This window comes from Ovis aries, chromosome 1 (genome assembly GCF_016772045.2).
Source record: "Ovis aries strain OAR_USU_Benz2616 breed Rambouillet chromosome 1, ARS-UI_Ramb_v3.0, whole genome shotgun sequence".
Taxonomy (NCBI): Eukaryota; Metazoa; Chordata; class Mammalia; order Artiodactyla; family Bovidae; genus Ovis; species Ovis aries.
In genome coordinates, this window is record NC_056054.1 from 265,061,045 (window position 1) to 265,080,017 (window position 18,973).

The 18,973-nt window shown below is 56.5% G+C and overlaps 3 protein-coding genes across 6 annotated transcripts in view; 2 read left to right on the forward strand and 1 right to left on the reverse strand.

Moving 5' to 3' along the window:
• Nucleotides 1-249: 249 nt before the first annotated feature.
• CFAP410 (cilia and flagella associated protein 410) lies at nucleotides 250-10,861 on the reverse strand. Of its 4 annotated transcripts, none has more exons than XM_027961062.2 (7): nucleotides 10,701-10,861; nucleotides 8,892-8,910; nucleotides 7,575-7,621; nucleotides 4,803-5,032; nucleotides 4,460-4,631; nucleotides 3,495-3,585; nucleotides 250-1,393 (listed from the first exon to the last, which is right to left on the reverse strand). In XM_027961062.2, the coding sequence occupies exons 1-7, from the start codon at nucleotides 10,775-10,777 to the stop codon at nucleotides 1,262-1,264; spliced, it is 768 nt and encodes a 255-aa protein (XP_027816863.1). In that variant the 5' UTR covers nucleotides 10,778-10,861; the 3' UTR covers nucleotides 250-1,261. The 4 variants fall into 4 exon arrangements, with proteins under 4 accessions (XP_027816863.1, XP_060262134.1, XP_027816858.1 ...); XM_060406151.1 differs by having other exon boundaries at nucleotides 250-2,634; XM_027961057.2 differs by having other exon boundaries at nucleotides 3,495-3,588.
• Nucleotides 10,862-11,046: 185 nt separating this feature from the next.
• On the forward strand, nucleotides 11,047-12,500 carry LOC106990810 (UDP-N-acetylglucosamine transferase subunit ALG13 homolog). Its single transcript, XM_042244045.2, has 2 exons — nucleotides 11,047-11,206; nucleotides 11,968-12,500. The coding sequence occupies exons 1-2, from the start codon at nucleotides 11,047-11,049 to the stop codon at nucleotides 12,462-12,464; spliced, it is 657 nt and encodes a 218-aa protein (XP_042099979.1). The 3' UTR covers nucleotides 12,465-12,500.
• Nucleotides 12,501-18,474: 5,974 nt separating this feature from the next.
• Nucleotides 18,475-18,973, forward strand: part of TRPM2 (transient receptor potential cation channel subfamily M member 2) — a 51,479-nt gene continuing 50,980 nt past the window's right edge. The window contains exon 1 of the mRNA XM_027961066.3: nucleotides 18,475-18,668. The gene's annotated coding sequence lies outside the window, so the exon portion shown is untranslated. The remainder of the gene's footprint in view (nucleotides 18,669-18,973) is intronic.

The following is an 18,973-nucleotide window of genomic DNA, read 5'->3' on the forward strand; positions in this document are numbered from 1 at the left end:
CTGAGTAGGCAGGTGGCTGTGAGTGGGACCCAGCGAACTGACGGGAGGCCCTGACTAGGGAGTCAGAGAAGGTGGGATGTGGGGGTGACGAAGAGTCAAGGGGCTGAGGCAGGTATTCATTCCAACCATGGTGCAAGTCAAGGGCCCCCTACTGAGGTGGACCAGGGCGTGGGGCTGGGGTGGTGGGTGTGAGCACTGCTCAGTGGGTGGGAAGAGGGAGGGTGTTAATATCACACAAACACACCCAGCTTGTTCTCACCAGGATGGACTTTATTGGGAGCATCCAACATCTCATAATTATAAGAGAAGCCACATGCACAGCAGAGGCCATCCGTTCTGGATGCCCCCACGTGGTGAGTCCCCACTTCCCAAGGCCAGAGCCCACCCCTGCCCTGAGAACTACAGGGAGCCCCACAGATAAACCACGCCTTCCCCAGGGCTCCCAGGGGAGACGAAGCCTCAGCGGGTGCAGCTCCCTCTTCCCAGAGTCAGGGGTCTTCCAGGTGCTCAGCCAACCCCCCTTGGGTCTGTGCACCCTCAACTCCCACTGGACGCCAGCACCTGCCACTTCCACCCCAGGAAGAACAGGCAGGTGCTCCCTAACAGCTCAGACGGCCCCTCCTCCCCCTGCACTGTGGCCCCAGGACAGCCCCCGGGACTGCGGCTTCCCTGCCAGCGACGCTTCCCAACGGAAGAAAACCTAAGGCGTGGTTTCCAGAAGCTGTCCCTTCCCATACAGCTGCTGCTTCTGACCGGGTCCCCGTCGTCCAGCCCCTCATGCAGGGGCAGCACAGACCCGTGTCGTGTGGGGCTCTCGACAAGGGGCACAAAGTGCTCTGCAGACAAAACGTCCTGGAGGTGGCAGGCGGCCTGTCCCTATGGCTGCCTTCATTCTGGAAGTTCGCTGCGGTTGACAGAAATCCATCCCATGACCGAGTCACAACTGGCATGGAGAAAACACGTGAGCAATGCTGCCACCTTAACAAGAGTGAACCTGTCATGGAGGACACGCCTGCTCCCACACCAGACTTCGGGAGAGCATTTATTAGGAGGACGGCTGCAAAGCCCACCCCGAGGAGGAGCCACACCAAGGTGGTCCTGGGAGACAGGAGGCACCCAGCCACGACTCTCCCAGCAGAGGCACAGGGCGGTCTGCCCGGCAGCCTTTCCTGCCCCTGCTGGGCGCCGTCTGCAACAAGAGTCCGGCTTCCCAAGGATGCAGCCCTGTGCCTGGGCTCAGCAGGGTCCCACTGGACTGGGGTCACTCCATGTCCTCCTGCAGCTCCTGCTTGTGCAGGGCCTGGAGCCGGCTGACCACAGTCTGGTGGACAGCCTCTAGTCCCTCAATGTCCAGCTCTCGCAGCAGCATCAGGATGGCCGTCAGGATGTTGCTCTGGGGACACAGAGAGTCACTGCCTGAGCGCCACACCTGTGACGCTGGGCCACCCACACCACACACACACATATACACATATACACACACACACACAGACACACACAGACACACAGACACACACACACACCCCCACCACCAGAGCACAGCCTTCAGGGGGCAGCCTTCTAGACAGACCTGGGCGGATGGAAGCTGTGGCCATGGCTGGGGTACAGCGCTCGCCGCCTGCAGGGACTTCCTACGAACTCACTCACCTCCTGCTCACAGCCCTGAGGCCCAGAGAGGCTGAGTAAGGGGCCCTCATCACACAGCTGGTCAGCGATGGAGCAGAGACCAGAAGCAGGTGCTCAGGAATGTGTGTTCAAACGCACATGGGCGTAGTGTGTGATGCGCACACACGTCCACACGACCACACCCGAGTCCCATCCGCATTTGAGCAGAGAAACGCCATGTCTACTGGGAAAATCCAGGAAGGATTGTACACGAAGGGGCTATTTGAGCTGAAACTTCTTGTGGGATGACTGGAGGGATGGCCACAAGCCAGAGCACGTGGCCCATGTGGGCACGCTTGGGATGCTGGCCCCCGGCCTCTGCAATGCCCTAAGGCTCCTGCTCCCTCAAATCTCGCTAGCTCCCTGTGTCCCCAGGTCTTCCTGGCCACCGGCACCTGCACTCAGAAGCTTGTGGGGGGCTGGATGCCTCAGGGTCACCCAGCCTGGGTGACCACAGGGACCCCTGGAAGCAGGGCCAGACCCTTCTGTCCGCTGCTCTCAGAGCAAGCATCCTGTTTGAGCAGGTGTGATAGTCTTTTGTATGTATCTGTGGCAGGCACGGAGTTGAACCAGTACCTTCAGTCCCTGGTCCACTCTCCTCGGCAGAGGCCCTGCCATGGGGGTGGGGTGGGAGCTCCTGGCCTCAGCGCAGCCGCTGGGCAGACCTGCCACCGGCGACAGTACACACCTTGGGCTCCTCCTGAAACGTGTGGAAGGTGTGTGCAGGGACCCGGAGCTGTCCCACACAGCTTGCGGAAGAGCAGGCTGTGGTCCCAGGGGGCAGTGGCCCACTGGGGTGGGGCCAGGTGAGGGAGACTGGCCACAGGCCCACTGACTGCTCTCTGGACCGGCCTTCGGCCCGCAGTCACACCTACCGCAGCCTTTGGGGGACGCCTTCTGGTGGGGACAGGGCCTCAGTGTGTTCACCTCTGTACCTCTGGTGAACTCTGCGCCCATTTCAAGTTGTCACTGCACAAATGAGGGAGGGAGGCCCTGCTGTGGCTTCGGGCAGCCCTGCTTGGACGTGGCGCCAGCCTTTGTGAGCCCACCACACCCTATGGCATGGGTCAGGCCGATCAAGGGCTGGAGCAGGTGCCAGGGGGTCTGCACCCCCACAGACCCCAGTCCTGTTCAGACAGCTCCCTCCCCCTGTGCTCAGGTGGCGAGGTCCCCTCCAAGTTCTCCCTGCCAAAGACTGGGTCAGGGGAGGGGGCACACAGGGAAGCTGCTGTGCCAGCCAGAGGACACAGAGGGACAGATGGCTCCGCCCTTTGGGGGTAGGGCGGCCCGTGAGCAGGGACGAGCCCAGGCCCAAGCCACAGTGACTCGAGCAGCAGATGGAGGAGACCCTGGAAGGAGCTGGTCTTCACTGATGTAACCCTGCCGCCCACGTGGCCTGTGTTCAGCCAACACCCATGATCCTCACAGGGAAGCCCACACAGGGACACTGCCCTGCCCCGGCCCCTGTGCCTGCTGGAACATCCCCACTTCTGACAGCAGGCAGGAGGGCTCTTCCCAAGCAGCAATCTCTCCGGGTTGAGCACTGCCACAGTGACCTTCCCAGCCACCAGGACCACCCTCAGCACAGGCCCCCGTGCTGGGGACCCCACCGCCCACACAGGCACCCGCTCTCTGCTTGCCATGTCCTACCAGCTTAGACCTGGACGTGACACTGGACCCAGATGGCTGGCTTCCTGCCCCCTGGGGCCTGGCTATGTGCTTCACTGCAGTGTCTCCAGCCCTGTCCCTCAGCTCTCAGCCCCCAGTGTCCACACTCTGGTGAGGGGGAACCGGGGCCACCTCCCACCAGGCGGCCTCATCACACTCACCCTGCTGGTGCGACTGCTTGCAGCCTCCCGCTGTGAGAACGGAGGAAACCGGTCCCGGGAGGTGGGCTTCAGGCCAAGCTGCCCCTGGTCACTGCTGGCAGGAGGAGGACAGCGGGGCATGAGGCCTGAGGCGACTGGAGCCCAGCCCTCGCTATTCACACATCTGTGGGTCTGGGCCTGGCGCCCCAGGGCACAGGGAGGAAAAGACTCCTAAAAGCAGACCCTACCCATCTGCAGGGAAACCGCCACTCCAGACTGTGCTTCTCGGGGCCGGGAGCAGGGGACAGGGGCGTGGGGCAGCACGACTTCTCTCAGCCCCGGAGTCACCTCCCTCCCCCTGGAGCTCACACAGGATGAGGGCACTGACACACACCACATGAGAGCCCGCACATGGAGGGGGGCCTGTAGCTGGCCCTGCCAGTCGACAGCCACGCGCCCTCTCCCCATGCCGAGGGACAGCCACGCCGCCCTCCCACCACGCCACAGGACAGCCACGTGCCCTCCTCCCATGCTGCCGGAGAGCCAGCAGGTGGCCCTCATTTGCGGGTGGATGTCTGGCCTGGACGCCACTGAGAACAATGGTCTTCACCATGTTCCTTACGTCCAGTTTCTGCCCTCAAACATCCATCAGCTGAGGTACCCTGTGGGTCAGAAAGGGCCTTTCCTCGGTCTGCACGCCCTGCCATACCCAGGACTCGTGACCAGTGGCTCACGTAGCCAGGGCCACAGGGCTTCCCTCCCGCGCAGCTGGCCCCATACCTCCACCAGCGCACCACCTGAGTCCACTGCTCCCCAGGAGGGCTGGTCTTGCACTTGGCATGAGCTCCCTGCCCTGGGCCTTCTCTCAGCCATGCGGCTGACACCAGGCTGGGGCCCAGAGACAGACCAGAAACAAGCACACACACCCCCACCCCCAGTCCCAGAAGCGCAGTCACGGGAGGGCTGGGGAGGCCCACGAACCACACCTGGCCTCCCCCTCGCCGAGGCTGAGAGGATCCTGTGTCGTCTCAGTGGCGGCGTCCACAGCACTCAGGGTGTAGGACAGCTCGGGTGGGCCGTTCCCCAAGTCCTCTCTGCTGGGGGCTGTGACCTCCTCTCCCTCCATCAGCGCCCGGGACACCTCTTCCTCTGTCACAGCTGGGGGGGTGGTGCAGACGCATCAGTGCCCTCACTGCACATGAGCCCACCCGGCCCAGCCTGGCTGTCCCCTCGGCTCAGCCTGGTCCCCTTCGGAGAGGTGGCTCAGCCCTCAGGAGGCTGGCCTCTCGGGCACCTGTGATGGGGCGGGGGGGATGTAAGGGCACCCACCCTGGTTGTCCAGCTTCTGCAGCTGCGGCAGGGTGCGCAGGACAGTCATGCGGTAGAGGTGGGGACAGGTGCCACAGCAGGGGTTCTCGGCCAGCCAGAGCACTCGCAGGCGTGGGAGGCCCTTCAGGTGGACGAGCTCTGCGAGGCTGGGGATGCGGTTCTTGCGCAGGTACAGCTCGCTCAGCTGCCGGCAGCAGCTCACGGGCTCCAGGCTGGAGATGCTGTTGACGCTGTGTGGATGTGGCTGTCAGCACCGGTCCGGGGCCCCCACCTCACCATGCAGACAAGTGCTGCCGGCTGGTGCCCATCTGCCCTCGCCTTAGGGTGGAGAGCAAGGGAGCCCCCAGGCCCAAGAGAAAGTTTCACCCTCCAGCTGCAGTGGGAGCGGCAGCCCCTACTCTGCTGAGGCTGTGAGATGTCCATGTCGGGGTGGGTGTCCATGTCGGGGTCGGAGTCCTCCCCCCGACAGGACAAGGGACTGAGGACTCCGTGGGACAGGCCAGTGAGCCCAAAATGGGCAGTAGCCAGGAAAACCCACGATGAACCTAAGCAAGCCCACTCAAACCCCACACGACCAAGACCTGAGCACTGAACTTCCAAACCCCATGTTCACGAAAGAATTAACTACAGAATTGAACTGAGTGAACCGGAAAGAGGCAATCATCCAGACACCAGGCAGAGACCTGCAGGTTTGAGCTTACAGAGCAGGGTCACCTCCTGCACACCCAGATGGACCAGCCATGAATGCAGGCTCAGTTTGAGGCGGTGGCTGACCATAAGCCTCAGGCCAGGGGGGGACCTGCCCATCCTGCCAGACTGTCTGGACCACTCTCTGTTGGATGCTGGGCTGGGCTGGGCAGGGCAGGGACGTCCTCACTCATCCCTAGGGTCACTCCCACCACACCCGACACTGTCACTGAAGCAGCGGGACAAGGGTGCCACCGTCTCAGCACAAGTGAACCCAGGCTCTGGGATCCTCGCGATGGGGGAGCCACACAGGCTGTTGGGGTGGAGGCTTGAGGTCGAGGGCTTGAGCTGGCAGGGGCCGAGAGACCCTTCCTTGACCACTAGGCTGTGGCTGCCATTGCTACAGACCGACTGTGTCCCCAGATCCACATGTTGGGATCCTGACCCCCAGTGTGGTGGTGTGAGGAGGCGGGGCCCCCATGAGTGGGGCCAGCGCCCTTATGAAACGGACCCCCAGAGCTGTCCGAACCTTCTGCCAGGTGAGGACACAGGGCGCCCTCACCAGACACTGGTCTTGGACTTGTGGCCTCCGAACTGAGGGACAAATGCCTGTGAAATCTCGTTAGAGCAGCCAGATCTAACTAAGCCTTCCCATCCACAGGCACTGAGACCAAACCAAAACGATGTCATTGCACAGGACTGCCACCCAGCGGCCTGGGGTCAGTGGCTTAGCCGCGGGGGCCCCAGTTCCAGAAAGGCTAGGAGTCCAGGCCACAGCCCTGGGCACCGTCCCTCTTCGGGCTGCAGCGATGAGAACCCCTGCAGTATGAGGGGCCTTGGGCTCAGAGGCTGGGGACTTGCCCCAGAGCCCTCAGATAGCGCTCGGCAGAGATGGGGTTAAGTCCACGCCTGCTCCAAGTTTCCTACTATTTGGGGACTGAAAGGTAAGGCCTTTTTTGTCAGGTAAGGCCTTCTAGACGCACATCCCCGACAGCTTCACTGACAATCATGACAGGTAAGTGATAGCAGATGCCAGGCGCTTGCACACACTGGCTGCTCCGCCTTCCCCACTGCATCCATTCCTCCTCGACCCCACCTCTACACTGTCTTATAGCCGGGGGAGCTGAGGCACAAGGGCCGGGTTGGGCCCAGGCGGGGGGGGGGGGGGTGGTGCTCCGGGCCCACTCCTTCATTCATTCCTTTATCCTGCAAGCAGGTGCCAGCCCCAGCCTGTCGGGTCAGGGCTGGGCGTGGGTGAGCACAAGGTGGGTGGCAGAAGGCACGCAGGGTGACTGACGAAGGCACAAAGAACAAGCGGGTCAGGAAGGACAGGGTGGCCAGTGTGACGAGGAAGTTAAGTCTCAGGACCTGCATGGGACCCAGGGCCTGCAACCCCACACAACCTCACATGCAGGGCGAGTCCTGAGACCTTCTGAGCTGCCAAGCAAGGAGTTAGGCTTCATTGCAGCGCTTTAATCTCCACAAAGTTTACACATAGGGACCTGCAGAAAGCACTCCAACATCTGCAGGGGCAGCCTCCTCCCCAGACCCAGAGTGGGTGGGTCAGAGTTCAGGTGGGGAGAGACTTCCTCCTTCCCTCACCTTCCAAATGCCCCCACCCCACCCGGAGCCCAGAGCCTCAAAGGCAGCATTTGGCTCATTCAAGGTTTCCTTAGTCTGTTAAAAGGTGTATGACCCTGGAAGAGTAACTATTATCAAGGACAGACCATGCAGTGCAGGGAGTTGGCAGAGCTCCGGGCACTGATGGAACCAGGAGGGAGACAAGGCTGACACTGGGGGCGCTGGGACAGACACAGCCAACCTGGGGTGGCACCCCATGACCCAGGGATGGGTGGGGCAAGCTCCAGGGGAGGCCTGGGTGCTCTCCAGGAAGGAGGGCAGAGCTAAGGAGTAGCCAAGCCCTGGTGCTACCTTGGTGTGGCCTGCAGAAGCAGGTCTCCCAGACCACGGTTGGGAGTTATCAAAGGATAATCAGTTATTCAGGTTATTGACCAGCCCTGATCTGGACACTCTCATCTTCCAGCTCCGGTGACTTAGGAGGGGTGGCTAGCCAGGGTTCGGTACCTGAGGGTGATCACTTCCAGGCTGGGCATTTCCCGGCATATGGAGATCTATGAAGGAAAAGAACATGACTGCAAACATCACAGGATGCTGGCATGTGACATCACATCTCTCCAGCAGCCGAAAGAACCCAGGGGGAGCTGCTGCCCACCCCCTGACAAGGGCCCAAGCGGAGGAGCCTCCCCCTTCCCCTGACTAGGAACACACAGGGCCACAAAATGCTGCCAGCCATCGAGATGGGGCATTCCTAATTGTAGATATCCTCAAAGGACCTCAGTGAGGAGACCTCAATGGACAGAAAGCCTTTCTCTCTACTGTCCCTGACATCCAAGGAGAGGACAGAAACCCCTTCTTACCAACAGAGCTGTTCTGATACGGAGACAGGCTCAAAACTAGACCCGAGAACACGTTAACACTGACTTAGGGGAAAGGGGCAGTGGGGCACAAACTGGTCCATGAAGACCCGTAACCTGTAAGGCTGTTGAGCAGTGGAGCCCCGAACATGTTTGTGTCTGTCTGCCAGACAGTGGGCATGGGGCCAGAGGGGGATCCTGACATCAACAAGCTGTCTGGTCAGAATGCTTCACATTTGCACTGGATCTGTTTTCTGTTACAGTAGTGTTTTTGCTGCTACAGAATCAGGCGCAACAGGCTTTTCTGGAGGGCTCCGACACTCAGCATGTCCAACTGTGCTTTTCAGGATAGGTACAGTTCAAGTTCCAAAACAGAAGTTGATAAGAACCAACTGCTGGGGACCCCACTCTGTGTGAGCTGGAGACATTCACCCAGGACTCCGGGGTAGGGTGGAGGGTGGAACTGGGAAGAAACCGAGTCACAGACACTCAGCTCCACCCAGCTCCTCTCTCTGCCCCTGCCCAGCCCTCATCTCTTCCTGCCACGGGAATAGAGAGTGAAGATGGATCTGACCAGGGAAAGGGCTAAAGTGAGGAACCTCCTTAGGGAGATGAAGTCCAAGAATCTATTAAAAAGTTTTTAAAAAGACCCCTCCCGCCAAGCCAAGTGCACTGTTCCTTAAAGTCAACCAAGCCCGTGGGGCCCTTCCTCAGGTGAGAGTGGTCTGCATCCGGGAATCAGGCCCCTCCTCCGTGGGGCCTGCTACTCATCCGCAGGAGGATGTGTGAAGGGACTTCGGAATTAACTTGGGGTTACAGAACTTCTTTTCACACATGGTTCTTCCTTACTAAAGCTGCTAAAGGAACAAATGGACGGGGGCCTGGATGGGGATGGGTGTGGGTCTGTCTACTTAACCCTCCTCCCAGGGATCAGGGAGCATTTGGAGATGACCAGCATGGTACTTACATCAGTGAGACGGCTGCCCCTGGAGAGAGAAAAGACATACGTACTTTTAGTTTGTCGAAGATGAATAAAAAAACTAAAAACAAAAATTAACGACAAACGTCTACAAACTTTAAGAGTTTACAACTTTGGACTCCCCTGGTGGTACAGTGGATAAGAATCCGCCTGCCAGTGCCGGCAACATGACTTCCATCCTGGTCCGGGAAGATTCCACATGTAACTAAGCTTGTGCACCACAACTAAAGGGCCTGTGCTCTAGAGCCTGTAAGCTGCAGCCCATGCGCCTACAGCTCGTGCTCCGCAACAAGTGAAAGCACCGCGATGAGAAAAGCCCGCGAACTGCAACTGGCGTATGGCCCCCGCTTGCCACAGCTAGAGAAAAAACCTGCATGTAGCAACAAAGGCGCAGCGCAGCCAAAAATTAAATACCTGAGTTTTTTAAAAAGAATCTATACGTGAGGGAAAAAAAAAAAAAAAAAAGGTCTACGATTTCAACGACAAAGTAAAAGAAAACTTTCCCAGATAACTGACAAATCTGCCCCAAATCATTTCCTGGTTGATCTCGGACAAAACGATTTGATGCTGGTGGCTGCTCTTCAGACTAAGCAGTGGCAGAGGCTGCCCCGTCTGAAGGACACAAAGACTTACTCCTTCTCAAGGCTGCTGTGCCCAGGGATAATTCTCTAACATATATAAACAAGGGAGTCTCTGCAACAGGACAAGTTCAAAGGCTGAACTCATGACTTATGAAACACACTCCAGAAAGCCTGAAACTCGGTCGTTGTGCCTCCCTCCCGAGGGGAAGGCTGATTGCTCAGGGAAAACAAAGGCATGCATTGTTGAAAACAAATGACAGGAATGCTGTGGCCAAAATACCAGATGTGCGGGGCAAAGAGAAAGGCTTCTAATGAGCAGGCAGATCTCACTGCAGTCAATCTGCTTGACACCAGCAGGAGGATTGTCCGCTTCTAGCTGAGTGCCACCTAAACTGTCCAGGGCACGGAGGCGCTCGGAACCCTGCTTGGAGTCTCCAGTGAACACGGGCAGACCTTTCAGGAGCTCCAGGAGCACTTCTGGTCCTTCCTTGGCTCAGCTAGCCCTGGCCGCCCTGTCTTTGAGGCTGCACTGCCCCCATGACGCCTGTATCTCTAACCATTACCTCCTAGACAGTGAGTCCCCTGGGGACAACGCATCCCTACCCAGGGCTCAATTACAACAGTGTTTACTGGAGCATCACTTTGGAGCCTCAGTTTCCTTTCTTTGCCCTAGAAAGGGTGTTAACCATCTTGATCTCCCATCTCATCAGCAGGCTTGGCTCCCAGGGCTGCTGGCAATTTCAGAAAAGACACCTCTCTACAGAGGACTGTCTGCCCCACCACAGCCATCTAGAAGCCCAAGGGCCAGTCTTCAAGGGAATTCCAATTGTCCTGTGCAAGGAGGGCAGGTTTGGAGTGGTGTGTGAAACACCATCCGGTCAGGAGGGACGAAAATTCTGGAATGGTCTTGCCAAAGGCCCCCTGAGCGTATGCAACACCTCCGAGAGGCTGGGCGGACCAGACAGGAGCCAAGAAGGTGAGGCCCAGATGCCCCTACTAGATTCCAAACCCCTCTGCATCCTCCGCAGGCCCTTGCAGGCCCCGCTCCAGATAAGAGGTGGCGGGCAGGGGTCCCCGCTCCAGGGCGGAGGTTCTGGAGAGGGGTCTCCATTTCTAGAAAGCTCTTCCCAGCCATGCCCCAGGGCGGGAGTCCGGGGAAGAGTTGCCGGGCAGCGGGGAGGACGTGCGGGGACGGGCTCTGGCCTCTGGTCCTCACCAGCAGTTGAGCTTCCTCACGCTGTGAAGCTCCGAGGCCTTGGCCCGGGACAGGACCATCTTCCGCGTCAGCTTCATGGCGGCGAGCCGCCAGGACTCGAGACCCGAGCAAAGCTCTCAAATCTCTCGCTACCTCGGCGGATGTTGGCCAGGCCTGAGCGCGTCTCCAAGGGGCGGAGCCCGCGTCGTTAGGTGCGCGTCCTGAGAGCCCATTGGCCCTCTCTGAGGGGACGGGCCGGCGCGAGTGCAGCGGGGCCGCATGGGCTTCCGCCTCGCGTCTTGGGTCCTCCCCCACCTGCTCCGACCAGCCTTTGGAGCCGCTCGCCCAGTCCTGCGCGTGCGCAGTGATGGTGACCCAGGGCTCTGACGTAGCTCTGCAGCGACCGGATTGGAGGCGCCAGTCGGCTACGAGAGACCTCACCCGAGTCCCAGATCCTAAGCCGGGTCCCCATGCCTACCCCGAACCCCGAACTCCAACCCCGGGTCCCCGTCCTGGCCCCGAGGCTGGTGAGTTAGAAGTGATGGTCTCTTTCAGTTCAGTCGCTCAGTCGTGTCCGACTCTTTGCTACCCCATGAACCGCAGCACGCCAGGCCTCCCTGTCTATCACCAACTCTCTTAACTGCCTTGAATTAGGAAGATTTGAAGTGTTGAAACGAGAAATCTAGAAGAGTTCTAGGGCTGCGCTGATTCCTCTTCCTCTCAGCGTTTAAGGAAAGAAGGCAGGTGTCAAAGGAACAGAGCCCTCACAGGTAGTCAAACATTTTAGAAATCAAAGGGTTGCTTGGGCTGCAAAGTACCTTAAAACAGGTGTCCGTGATCTCAGACCTAAGAGGTGACAAGACCAAACTCAGCCTCCTCTCGGACGCCTTTCCCACTGGACCCTGGTCCTGTGTTTGGCTTGTCCAGCCCAGTCTCAGCAAAGATCCTGTTGTTATCCCCACCCTGATCTCTGCGCACCCTCATTGTCTGATTTTGTTCCTCTTCCCTCCCTCACAAGTGGTATGTAATATTCTTGGCCTGTCGTTTGTAAGATCCTCTGCCCTTGAGGTCTCCTCAGTTCAGTTCAGTTCAGTCGCTTAGTCGTGTCTGACTCTTTGCGACCCTATGGACTGCAGCACACCAGGCCTCCCTGTCCATCACCAACTCCCGGAGTTTACTCAAACTCATGTCCATTGAGTCAGTGGTGCCATCCAACCATCTCATCCTCTCTTGTCCCCTTCTCCTCCTGCCTTCAGTCTTTCCCAGCATCAAGGTCTTTTCAGATGAGTCAGCTCGGTTTTTGTTACTGTAGGGACCACCAGCTTTGACGACCTCATTGCGTGTGTATTGGCACACGACAGTCTGCAAATAATCCAGAGCCTCGGTTACAACCGACTTGTCCTACAAATAGGTAGAGGAAAGGTGGTACCTGAACCATTCAGTACTGAGTCATTCACTCTGGATGTTTACAAGTATAAGGATTCACTGAAGGAAGACCTTCAGAAAGCAGATCTTGTTATTAGTCACGCAGGTGCAGGAAGCTGTTTGGAGACTTTGGAGAAAAGAAAGCCACTTACAGTGGTTATAAATGAAAGGTTGATGAACAATCATCAACTGGAATTGGCAAAGCAGCCGCACAAAGACGGGCATCTCTTCTACTGTACCTGCAGCATGCTTCCTGGGCTGTTACAGTCAATGGACTTATCAACACTGAAATGTTTTCCTCCTGGCCAGCCAGAAAAATTTTCTGCATTTTTGGATAAAGTTGTTGGATTACAAAAATAAACACTAAACTCTCAACACTTTAAAACACCCCTCAAATTCAACCCCTGGAATGTGGTTAAATCAAGTTTAATATAGAGTATATGTTTATAGAATAATATAAATTAATAAATCTCCTACATCTATAGAATGTATAGAAAATTTTATTTGTGAATGTTAGCATTTGGGTCCAAATTCTAATTGCAGTTTCACAAGTTTATTAGATTTTTTCCTAATCTTCATATTTTAGTAAAAGAAATATGTAGTGGGCATTCACATAGTTTATCCTTGAATCCCAAAGGACTTGGAATCATGAAAAAAAGAACTAAATCTGAAAGCTTTGACAAAAACCTCAAATGTAGTTACTTTATGTTCCTTAGAGTAAACAATGAAACAGTAACAGACTTGTAAAAAAACATTTGAGTCAGAATCTTTAGCTTCATACTCCAAGAAACCAAATTAAAACAAAACAAAAATGATGGGTTGTGTTCTGTGAAATAAATTATTTATATAAGCTCAGTAATTACCTTAAAAAGATTAACTTTCGAGTCAGTTGATCTATTATACTTCAAGAAACTATTATCCTGAAGAATAGAGTGGAGTGGATGTATTCATTTTGTTCCTATAAAGTATAAATAGAAAGTGACAATTAAATGTCAAGAAAAACAAACAAACAAACAAATGAGTCAGCTCTTCACATCAGGTGGCCAAAGTATTGGAGTTTCAGCTTCAACATCAATCCTTCCAATGAACATTCAGGACTGATTTCTTTTAGGATGGACTGGTTGGCTCTCCTTGCAGTCCAAGGGACTCTCAAGAGTCTTCTCCAACACCACAGTTCAAAAGCATCAATTCTTCGGCTCTCAGATTTCTTTATAGTCCAACTCTCACATCCATACATGACTACTGGAAAAATCATAGCCTTGACTAGATGGACCTTTGTTGGCAAAGTCTCTGCTTTTTAATATGCTCTCTAGGTTGGACTCCTAGTAACTTTCCATCCACTGGTGCCTCATTGCTCTTTTTCTGTAAATCCCCCTAGTCCTTGTTGAATTTGGAGTTGAGCCCAGTCTATCTCTAAGTGCAATGGTCTTGAATAAAGTCTTCCTTACCCTTTTAACAAGTGTCAGGATAATTTTTTTTCTTTCACAAGGGTCAGAGGTGGCTTCGCCAAGGTGTCATGACAATATTGGAAGCCCAGGGCCCTGGAGACTGGTGGAGGACCTGCCTGTACGAGGGACTCCTGGCACAACCAGGGGCCGTGATTCAGTGTGGAAGAGTGGAATTTTGCTGTAGCCCCGCTAGTTTTATTATAAAGACAATACAGGGGATTCTAAAAGAGAAAAGCATCCCCACAGTAGTTTAACTGCTGCATTTCCTGTATTCCGTCCAGTGTGCTGTATTTTGCAGGGACATGTGGTGTTGTGAAGGGTTTACCAGTCAAGTCTTGGCCCGAGCCCCCTCATCCATGCCTGGGTTCTGCTGTACAGTGGGTGGGCCCAGCAACAGTCTTGAGTGAGTAGAAACGGTGTGAAGGGTTCATGCAGAGAGCACGGCCAGCTGGAGTACAGGTGTCCCAGACCCACATGCCACCTGCCCTGGTTTACTAGCCCGTGTGGCCGCACGGGGGCTCCTCTGATCAGCTGGTGAAGGATGGCTGGCTCGGTGCTAGCTGCAGAATGTCTCCCTCTGGTGGTCCCGGAAGATTCACGAAGGCCAATGCCTGCAACAGGCAGCACTCTGAGCAGGGCGCTGGCCTGGGATTTGGTTTGATCCCGCTGAAGGTGTTGGTCACTCAGTCCAGACTCTTTGCGACCCCATAGATTGTAACCTGCCCTGGGCTCCTCTGTCCATGGGGTTCTCCAGGCAAGAATACTGGACTGGGTTGCCAGTCCCTTCTTCCCAACCCAGGGATTGAACCTGGTCTCATGTGCTGCAGGCAGATTCTTTACCGTCTGAGTCGCCAGGGAAGCCCTTGATCCCTCTAGCAGGCTAGTGAGTCAGCCTGTTACTCCTTTGTGAGTGCTGGCAGGAGACTACATCTCCTGGGTCAGAGGCAAAGGACGGTTTATTCCTCGTGGCACGGACACATATGCATCAGCGCCCCCACGCCCGAATTTCACAGGAGCGACTTGGGGGGCTCCGTGGATACTCACTGCCTGTGCCGTGGGCACACATGGTACTGAGAAGAATCAGGGGGCTGCGGATCCACCACTTTTCCAGCCAGTAGTGAGCGGTCCCCATCTTGGTCCGGGGTGACGACCCTCATGTCTCAAGGTTACCAGGTGTAGGAACAATGAAACAGCCTTGCCACCTTGGCACACCAGCAAGACCTGTAGGTGAGCAAGAGGTCCAGGGGCCTGGCCGCCACGTGGAGCGCCTGTCCCTCTGCTCTGCATGGAGGGCAGTGTGCTGATGTTGGATTGTGCGTGGACTCACAGACAGGTAGGGACAGCCTGACCTTCTGGTGGTGGGGGGACCAAAAGGAGAGAGATGGAGAATCAGGGGCAGGGAGGTCTGGAAGGGACGGTAGGTGTGGGCTGCTGGGTGGAGATACTCATACCCCACTGTGAGGCCGCTGGGCACCCACCATGGATGAGGCACTGGACAGCAGGGAGACAGCCCACTGATGGCCGTCAGTCTCTTTCCTCAGCCAGCCTGGTGCTGGCTGGTGGGCGAGACGGTGTGGCCAGGGTGGCTAGGATGGAGGCTGAACATGGCATCGTCCCTCGGAGAGACTGGGCAGTGATGTGCTCCAGCAGGATGGACACGTTCCGGGTCTGGGCTCAGCTTCCTGCCTGTGGGGACTCAGCCAGTACCACAGTCTTGGGGCTCACTGTGGTTTGATCCACCAGCACAGGATCGGTCCCACACATTGCATCAGACCAGGGGACCCACTTCAGGGGCCCCAAGGCCCTGCGTGATACGCCCCACCCTCTCCCCTCATCTTGTGGCACACTCCCCTGGCGCACTTCCTGATGGTCGTCAAACATATGACTTGAGTTCACCTCAGGGCCTTTGCACCTGCTCTTCCCTGGATCCAGATGTCTTTCATTGATTGCTGTGGCTTGATCCATCACTTCCTCAGAAAGTGGATCACTTCTTCTATCCACCCTGTTGAGAAAGGCCTTCCCAGCTACTTCCATGAACCCTGTGACCTCCAGTTCCTGCCCTGCTGACCTCAATGTTTTTCATGTCCCCTCTGCTTTATGCCATTCTCCCCCTGGATTACGGGCCTGGGCTCTTCTGCCTGGAGACCCAGCACCTAGACATGGTCTCCCTGTAGCAAGGCTTACGGAGATGCCCATGGGCTGGCTGACTGATGAGCATGCAGGGTCTGCAGGTGCCTTTGATGCCAGCTCTGGCAGGTTCCAAGTCACTGCTCCCTCATCATCCACTGGGGGTGAAAAGATTTCCTCCCACACTGGATCACGAAGTCTGCAAACAGATGTGGGAACTTAGCATGGTGCTTAGTGTGGGGGAGGGGGGCCCAGGCTGAGTGATCGAGCCTTTCTGCCCTCCTCCGCTGACAGTGACCCTGGCCAGTGCAGAAAGCCATCGAGATGGACAGATGGACTCTGTGGCAAAGCACAGAAAGGACTTGTAGAGAGAAGAGTGGCCTGTGTTTATTCATTTTATTCCATGTCCTGACTGTCTGGGTCATTTCTACCTCCATTCTCATCACTGTCACTGCAGAATGTATGGGCAATCTGGTAGAACTTTCTGGAATGGCACTCAGCCACTAGGATGTCCACAGTCTTTACCCTCCTGGGCAGCACACTACACCCACTTACTTCCATGGGCAGTCTTTTCTGATTAGACATTTCTAGGGTGGAGACCATCTGTTGACCTCATCGATGAAGGAATGAAGGAAAACAATGTTGTCCCCCAGCATTAGGCCCACTACTCTTCATCCTCTCCCTCGACCAGGGTTCAGCAACCTACAGCCCACAGGCCAGATCCAGCCACTGCCTGTTTTTGTAGATAAAGTTTTATTGGCACATAGCCAGGCCCTCTGCTTGTTCTTGTAAATAAAGTTTTATTGGCACACAGTCAGACCTACCTGTTTGTGTTTTGCCAATGGCTGCTCTCTGGCTGCAAGGACAGAGTTGAGTAGTTCAAATGGAGGTGCAAAACCTAATGATTTACCATCTGGCCCCCTATAAAAAAAAGTCTGTAGCCCCTCTCTAGGCTTCTCATGAAACCTCAGCACAGACAGACCAGGTCCAGGGACTGGGACTCCCAGCCCCCGGACTCTCCCTGCCTTCCTCTGCCAACCCTCCCCAGCTCCTCCTCCAAGGAGCCAACAGCCTTGCCTGTCTATTTCAATGTGTTATTCACAAGCGCACGCCATGCTAGTAACTTTTTCAGTGACTGTGGTTTTCTCTGGCTGGCAGAGGAAGGGGCTTTATGTTTTTGGCATGATGTCTGTGCTGGAACAAAGTCCTCTACCTTGCATTTCCTTTATCTGAACTTGAAACACCCCTCAGTCAGGATCAGTACTTGATGATCTTGTACTCTATGGTTCCTGCTTTTTATTTTTATGGAAAAGATGTTTCATAATTGCTTTTGCAGTGGTATCTGGCCCCAATGGAGCATGACCTGCTTGTGAAATATGTGGCTTTCTAGAAGGCAAGGAACCCCACAGGGGTCACTATGGGCACAAATGTTTTGTCAGAAGCCTGGTTCATGAGATACTCGGCCTTAAGTGATGTTCCCATGGAGGCCCTGGGATATATGGAAATGAAAGCGAGCCTGTCCGACAGCTCTGCAGTTACTGCTGTGTCATGAAATATTAACTTCCCTTTAGTATGCTTTTAGACGTGACATGACTCTCGGGCCAGAGGGCATCGGGGAAGGAGCCCTGGGTGAGAGTGTGGACAGAGCTGCTGACAAGCAGCTGTGGACACGGGTGGGTCTCCACTTCCTTCACCTGTTGACTAGGGTCTGAGATGCCTCTTAGGGGTTGTGGCTGTCCATGTAGCAGGATAACTTCTGTGATGGCCACTCACTGAGCTCCTGCTGCTCTGAGGATGCAGCTGTGGTGGGTGGAGTCTGTGCCCCTGCAGTGTGAAGTCCTGCAGACCAGAGCTGCAGTCTTGTGGACCAGCCATGATGCCTAGGCGCTGTGCCCCTGCAGTGGGCAGCCCTGCAGACGAGAGCTGTTGGGTAACAGCCATCATTGCTGGTGTCAACCACCTTGAAAGAGAGACTCCAGTCATCTTCAAAGTACCTTGAGAAAACAATCGAGTGCTGTACAAGGAGCTCTGATGGGTTCTGACACTTACTCCAAGCTGCTTGGAAACCTCTGGGTGGCGGGCGAGTGAGACAGGGGCCAGCCATTGGCCAGTGCACCTGGGGCACTTTGGTCAACGCACCTGGCAGCTTTGCAGAGAGGCAGAGGCAGATGGGGGTGAAAGGCCCTCCAGAGGAGGATGCTCTAGGCAGGAGTCTGGACACTATGTCCATGCACCCAGAGGAGGAAATGAGGGTCAGCTGGCAGCCACTGGCCCTGCAATCAGAGGAGGCACAGGACCCTGTTCACTTCCCTAGATCATGAGGCCGCACTGGGGTGGCAGCCAGGAAGGAGAGGGCCGAGGGCCGCTGTGGGGTGAGAGATTTGTGGTGAGAGAATTTGGGGTTGTAGGAAAAGCTTCGATCAGTTTTTCGGGAGTCAGCATTCAGTCCTCTCTGTGCTCCAGTCAGGGGGACTGGGAAGGTGCAGCCAGGGTGGAGATGAGGCACCTGTGGGTCCAGGGCAGCAGCTGCTGGGTGAACCCTGTGCTGAGCTCCTCCTGGTGCCTTGGATCCTGCCTTACAGGGAATGGGCTCCTGGCTTGGGGCCCCTAGGAAGATGGGGGAGGGCAGGAGCAGACCAGTAGAGGAAGTGGTTCACCCGGTCTCCGGCCCCTATTCTTCGACACAGCCCCATCCAGTCCTACGCCCCACCTCACTGCGGTTAGGACTTGATGAGAATCGCTTCCTCCTCTTCCTCCGGGTTCACCCTTAGCGCCAGCCTCTTGGGAGGGGGCCTGGGGAGGTGGACCGCGCTCCAGAGGGCTAGTCTCTCCTCCTGGGCTCTGGTCTGGAGTGGGGGACCGGGCGGACTGCGCTCTCCGAAGCCGTGACGCGGAGCACGCTGCGGGGGCCCCGCGGGGCCAGGGCTGCGGTCCTGCTCAGCGGCGGCGGCGGCGCGAGTGACACGGGAGCGCTGGCCTCTCTCAGCGGGTGGGTACGCACGCCTGCCCGGGGTGGAGGGAACCGAGGAGCTGCGGAGGCGCGTATCAAGGGGAGGATGCCCCAGGATCCAGGGGGAGGGTTGGCCGGCACAAGGGCCGGCACAGGCTGGGGTGCTTGGGCAAAGGGATGCGGCTGGGTCCGGGCGCGGGGGCGGGAGCTGGGGGTCGGGGAAGACTGCAAGCTCCAAAGTGTGAGTGCGCCGGGGTGCAGAGGACTGGGCGCGGCTCGGGCTGCGGTGCGGGGCTGCAGCGGGGGTGCGGGGCTGCAGCGGGGGTGCGGGACTGCTGCGGCAG

Excerpts from the sequence above, each read along its gene's own strand:
- LOC106990810 (XM_042244045.2), top strand. The coding sequence starts at position 11,047 with ATGGTGACCCAGGGCTCTGACGTAGCTCTGCAGCGACCGGATTGGAGG. Across the intron at positions 11,207-11,967 it reads CCGTCCTGGCCCCGAGGCTG|TCAGCTCGGTTTTTGTTACT; the intron begins GTGAGTTAGAAG and ends TTTTCAGATGAG.
- CFAP410 (XM_027961057.2), bottom strand. The coding sequence starts at position 10,777 with ATGAAGCTGACGCGGAAGATGGTCCTGTCCCGGGCCAAGGCCTCGGAG. Across the intron at positions 5,033-7,574 it reads CTGGAAGTGATCACCCTCAG|CGTCAACAGCATCTCCAGCC; the intron begins GTACCGAACCCT and ends ACATCCACACAG. Across the intron at positions 3,589-4,459 it reads CTCGGCGAGGGGGAGGCCAG|CAGTGACCAGGGGCAGCTTG; the intron begins GTGTGGTTCGTG and ends TCCTCCTGCCAG.